The sequence below is a fragment of the Rhagoletis zephyria genome, unplaced genomic scaffold, assembly GCF_001687245.7.
Source record: "Rhagoletis zephyria isolate East Lansing unplaced genomic scaffold, Rhagoletis_zephyria_1.1 Rzeph_scaffold_10709, whole genome shotgun sequence".
NCBI lineage: Eukaryota > Metazoa > Arthropoda > Insecta > Diptera > Tephritidae > Rhagoletis > Rhagoletis zephyria.
Window position 1 is genome coordinate 12,411 of NW_016167786.1, and position 6,169 is coordinate 18,579.

The 6,169-nt window shown below is 37.9% G+C and overlaps 1 protein-coding gene across 1 annotated transcript; it reads left to right on the forward strand.

Annotated features, from left to right (window-relative positions):
• The first annotated feature begins 2,835 nt into the window (after positions 1 to 2,835).
• On the forward strand, positions 2,836 to 4,646 carry LOC108376605 (uncharacterized). The gene is made up of 3 exons (XM_017632829.1): positions 2,836 to 2,847; positions 2,908 to 2,957; positions 4,079 to 4,646. The coding sequence occupies exons 1-3, from the start codon at positions 2,836 to 2,838 to the stop codon at positions 4,398 to 4,400; spliced, it is 384 nt and encodes a 127-aa protein (XP_017488318.1). The 3' UTR covers positions 4,401 to 4,646.
• Positions 4,647 to 6,169: the final 1,523 nt, after the last annotated feature.

The window sequence follows — 6,169 nt, forward strand, 5'->3', positions numbered from 1 at the left end:
TTTTGGGCACTTTGTTGGAGGAGAATGCTGAGAACCTCAAATGGCGACAACACGAGCTTTCAAGCACGAGCAGAACGCAAATGACAAACAATTGTCAACAGTTTGTATCAACATTAATCAAAATCATCGCTTCAAATTTAATGTTATGTATTTATTCATTACTTATTCGAGGGAATCGACACTTGAAGATTAAAATTTGACAATTGTGCTCACCGAACTTTTGAGGATGGAAAAAGCTCATTGGTTGAAGACTTTTATATGAGAATGTCCTTGATGCAAATGTGTGAGTGCGTATTATTAAAATGCGAATATTCTGATAGATTTTATTGCAACAAATTTACGAAATTAACTCGCTCCAAAACCGTGTAAATAGTGAAAAAAATTACAACCTAAAAAAGTAAAATTTATTTAAAAAATTATGTATTTGTATGTATATCGCTCGCCCTTTTAGTTGTTTTCTATTGTCATTGTCGTTGATGAATTGAAAGCTGTGTATGCCTACAGATACATATGGACACATTTACTATACATATATGTATATGTACTTGTAGCGTTAGTTAATGGAAAGGGTGAGGGCCTTTTAGTAATGTATCACATAAATTTCGTAAGCATCAATCACTGTCATTCGAGATTATTCCCACTGATGAGGATGCAGATGCGACTGATGAGCGGAGAGCTAAATATTTCGAATAGGTTGACGGGCAGGAAGAAGAAGTAAAATGAGAAAATTTTACAAAATTAAATTGATTAAGAAGTACATAAAATTGTAACGAGCGGAGGAACTAATTTACGCATGCACATACATATTTTCTTTACTTGTTTAGGCGGAAATAAAATCAGCCTTGGATTAAGTAAAGAAATGAGTAAAGCCGGAGGAGCAACATCGACGCATCGTTGAAGGTGCATACATATTTTTATACTCTAGTACTCTAATTCATAAGAAATCAAATATATTTAGAGCCGTATTCGGAAGTAACCCTTAAAATTTCTATGCCCCTTGAAACACAATTTTAGGGTACAAAAGTTACGTTTAAAGGGCCGAGAAATTTTAAAAACTACTTGAGAAAATGGCCCTTAAAATTTTATGAAAATGTACAAATTTTATGCAAATGTCTTTTTGCAAATGGTACAGTTATATTTAGTTGGAAAATTATATCATACGTGGTAGTTAGGATAGGTTTTTTTGACCACCATGGGCCAATTACGATGTCTCTCCTCTGACCTTAGTAATATAACCAATTTTTAGCTCTGATGAAGCGCACAAAATCGTTGAGGCTACATGAATCCAGTTCAGTCAGAGTCTAAGGAGAATAGTAGAGGAACGAGCATCTACAAGCCCTCGTCAAAGCGGGAGAGTGGCCCAGGCAGCTACAACAGTAATCATTTGACTGCATACCCCTTCTAATAGCGTGGGTTCCCATCAGGCAGTGCCCGGTGAGAATTCCAATTACATGGCGGAGCAGTGGTCGCTCCAAGCAGAGGAGTGGTCGAGATCTACTCTCATCCACATTAAACTATACCTTGATATCTTGCACGTGGGTTCCGCAGCCATCTTGTAGCTTCGTTGATTGCTGTAAGTTCAGCTTGAAATATAACTGTAAAGGTCTGGCAGACGAAAACTGATATCCCAATACCTACCTTCAGATCTAACTTGAAGCCATAAATGTAGGTGACTGCTGAATCAGATCAGGACTGAATCCTCCTCTCCTTCACCCCTTCATTCTACAGGCGCCTGAAGATTCCAGATTTCTTGTATCACTCCACTTGATTAACACGTTTATTCTAATAGCCCCCGTGATTATGCAAACCGTCCTTCGAACTTTTGTAAGTTTTTTTTATTGTGTATTTATCCACGGACGCCCACAAGACCATGATGCCATAAGACAGAATAGGCGTACAGGGCAGTTATAGATTTCTTGCTATGCTCTTTAACATTGCCCCGCCAAGTTAGCTCTCTATCTCATAACAATAAATTATGCATTATGAATTTTCCTTTCCACATTGATTAGACATTTTTTACAGACTGCGCCGGAAATGCGCGTTTTGGTAAAGATAATGAGTTAAAATCGGATTTGAGAAAATGTGTTTCTAAATATTATTTACTATAGGTGTCCGAGGAAAATAATTAATCTTGGAAATCGTTTTATACCGCAGACTCTTATACTTAAGCACTCTAGGAGCCATCGGATGTTATCGGTGTCCTTGATTCTGCGCCGTATAACATTAGGCATAACTTTATTTATTTTTCAATTGTCGGCTGTGAAATATATGCAGCGATGCAGATGCGCCAACTTTTGCTTGAGTCATACGATAAGTAGTCGTTTCAGTATCGAACGGCTCGACAAAGAGAGTGTCGATCCTCCTCTCGTGAGGATATCCTAAGACACCTCTCATAAAGGTGCTTCAAGCGCTCATAGCAAAGGTCTTTGGTCGCCACGTTCTTCTCTTCCATCGAGGCGTGGGAACATATAAACTAGATGTTCTAGAATATAGGTTTAAAGTGGATTCTGACTTCCACTGGGGTAAACTACAGGAGTCGGCGACGAAGTCTGTCTCCCACCACAAATCCAACACCAAATTTGCGCTTCTTCACATGGCAGCTGTAATAAACGTCACAAGACCCAACCTGATTTTTGCATTGCCCTGTCCATCACATTTCTTGCATGGCGGTGATATCCACCTTAGTCTTCAGAGGCACCTTCCCCATTAAGGGTTTTAACATTCCGGGTGCTTCTCACAAAACAAAGTAGTCCGTTCGAAGTGATCGTCATCAAAGAAGGGGGACTCATCCGAGGCATTATTATATATATACTATGTATATATAAATTTGCCTAAATGAGTGAAAAGGTCAGCGAAGTAGCATCTATACGTGTAGGACAATAGGAAAGACGGCCCTTAAATACGTAGGCATCATGCTTGATACGAGTCTTACTTTTAAGACGTTCTTTGATTACCCGATTAGGAAAGCTGAAAAAATGGCAGCACCAATAAAAAGAGGTCTCTTGAATGTAGAAGGCGCAGTGGAGACATCTGCATATATGCAAGCGTCGTGTAGAGTGTCCTCTTTTATGGTGCACACATCTGGTATGAAGCATTTAGAAAGACGTCATATGTACGAAAGGCCAAGTCATTTTATAGATTTTGCGCAATCAAAGCAAGCAGCGCATTCTGAGTTACGCCCGGAGCAGCTCTAGTGGTGGCAAGAGTCACCGCCTCCAGTCTAATAAATCAGGCTATACGCAGAGAGGAGTCGCAGAGATGCTTGGAGCAATGGCAAGTGAGATGGGATCGCACAGCCCGCGGTCGTTGGACGTACCACCTGACCCCCTTCATATCAAGCCTGGTAAGTAGACAAAATAAGGAAGTGAATTTCCACCGAATTTTGACGGGACATGGTTGCTTCAAATCATAAGGACGGTCTCTTCGGTACTTTTCCTTCAAACACTGATTTCTCGAATGACCACAGCTTGCAAAAAAAAAAAACAACAAAACATCCAGCAAGTGGCTCCACTTTTAAGCAAGAGGGCCTAAGATGCCAGCACATACTTTGGGATTCCCTGGGTTTAGGCCAATCACCTTAACCTCACTACACCGTAAATAGCGTATGTAGGTGTTACCAAATGACCTCCAATTAACTTTATAGTTGCGAAGAACAACTTAATTCGCGGAAAAGCTTAAAAATGAATATAAGACTAAAATTATGCATTTAAGTGATGACATTAATAATAAAATTTTGCAAATTAATACTTGAGCCAATGAAAAGCTGCACATATATGTATCATAATGCAACACCTGCTGACAAAAATATGCGAATGTAGCAAAAAACTGCTAGCAAAATTTATAAAAACCCAAGTGCTTCCGAGCAAGGGTCATTTCTGTGAAAACGGCAGCAGCAACAATCGTAGAAGAAACCAAAGTGTAGCAGCAGTGCTAATTTAATAAAAAAAAATAAACAACAACAAAACCCAAAACGAATATGAAGCACAGCATATTCGCGCTTACAACAGTGATTTTGCTGCGTAAGTAGAAATGTTCCCGAGAGTTTTTTTGGATGTGAATTCAACAAAAACTTATACTTCGTGCATGCGGCACCAACGCACTCAAACGACATCGACTACGATGACAACGCCAGCAGGGGTGGCGGCAGCTTTGGCGGCGCACGCGGCAACCTATTTCGCAGCAACACTAACCAAATGGACTACAATATGTTATTTTCACATGTGAAGGACTTTTTCATGTATCTACCGGTGATGATGACCACGTTCAAGGAATCAATGGCGGGATTTCCGAAATTCGCTGAAGGCGTACGCATATTGACATCGAAAAGTGGACGCAGAGAAGGTGCAGATTGTAATTGTGAAAAGAATAGCAATGAAATTGATAGCAGACAATTTGGTTGACAGGTCCCGATGATAGCACGGAAAGATGAGGCATGTTGATGAACTGAAGTGCAAATGATGATTACCTGATTGGTAATGAAATTATGTGAAATAAGCGCTCGCTGTACAAGGAATTTAAAAATGTGTTAAGTGCAATTTAGTCAAGTTTAGAGTAGTTTTTTGTAAATATGTAGTCGTAATTAATTTAATTAAAAGTGTAAATAATGAAATTGCAAAACAGACATTTTCGAACGAACGTATGTATGTACATTAGCGTGCCTCACCAAAAAAAAAAAAAAACTCGCAGATTTTCCACCGGTAAAATACATTTTGTTATATTTAAAGTCTTTCACCAAAATATTTCGAAAAAATATTAATATATACGTGAGCTGAACCGATTTTAAAAGACCCCTAAAAATTACCAAAAAGTAGGTTTTAATAAAATTAAAAAAAAAAAAAAAAATCAAATCGGTTAATGGAAGAGTTTACGCTTAAAACATTTAGTTTGGACATTTTATCAGCGGAATCGAAATAATGAAATTATTGGCAATATTTTCAAATCGGTCAGATCAAGTACGTTTTAATAGTTTTCGGAAATATTTTAGCGAAAATCTTAAAATTTAGTACATTTTAATATTCCGATGGAAAAACAGTACCACTTTGTTCTTGTATGGAATGTGATACACCCTAATGTACATCCATATGTAAAAGTGTAAGTGCATTTATGTAGGTTCTCTCTTCGTTCATATTTATCATTTCTGTTCAATCAGTTTCGGTGGTTTCGTGTTCGCAAAACACCCCAAAATGAGCCGCAGATAAAGCGGCGATGTCGCCATGCTGATAAGTGCTACACGATTCCCTGTTCGGCGTGCCCATGTTGACTCCTTTGGGTTTATTGCCTCTCATTGGTTTCACGCTTGTCATTGAAGTGGCTGTCCATCGTTCGCGCACCCACGTGCACTCATAATACATAGACAAGGCGTATTGTCCGAAACTGTGTTGTCATACTACGGCGACGTTTGCTGTCCGCGAGTGTTCCTTCGGTCTTGTTCAAAATTTTGCAGTCAGCAATAGTGTTTAAATGAACCGGCAGAATAGGTAGAGCTGTGTTTCGGTTTGGGAAAACTTTTAATAAATCTTAAACACATATATTAGGTAGGTGCAGCACCAAAAAAGTTACGCACAAATATATCAGAAAATATTAAGATGTACGTGAGGTAGACCAATTGGAAAATACCTCTAAAAAACTATTTTTTTTTGGTACCATCGACACAATTTTTAAATATTTTTATGCAGACCTTTTAACCCTAAACTCTTTCATCATCTAAGTTAATTTTTTAGAAAAAATATTTTTAAAACTTATTCTTATTTATAAAAGATATCGATTTTCGGAGGTATCCAGGTCCAGCTCACAAACATATATCTAACTATTTTTGCCAAAGATTTCGGCGGAAGTCTTAAAATATAATAAATTTTATAATTCCTATGGAAAAACAGTACCAATTTTTTTGTATGGATAGTGATACACCCTAATTCTTTCTTCTGAAAAAGAAATTAGCAATATCTAAAAAATAGTTCTACGTTTTTGTATTCTGATTTCGTATTCGGATTCAACAAAAATTTCGTGCTACGTTTTTGTATTCTGATTTCGTATTCGGATTCAACAAAAATTTTTTCATAAAAATTCATACAAAAATGTCGCGGTTGTCCAAAGAAAATTGCAATTAAGTGAGCGCACTTTATCTCAGATCTCAAAAACGCGAAGGGCGGTCCCGAGTGCGTTCTATGAT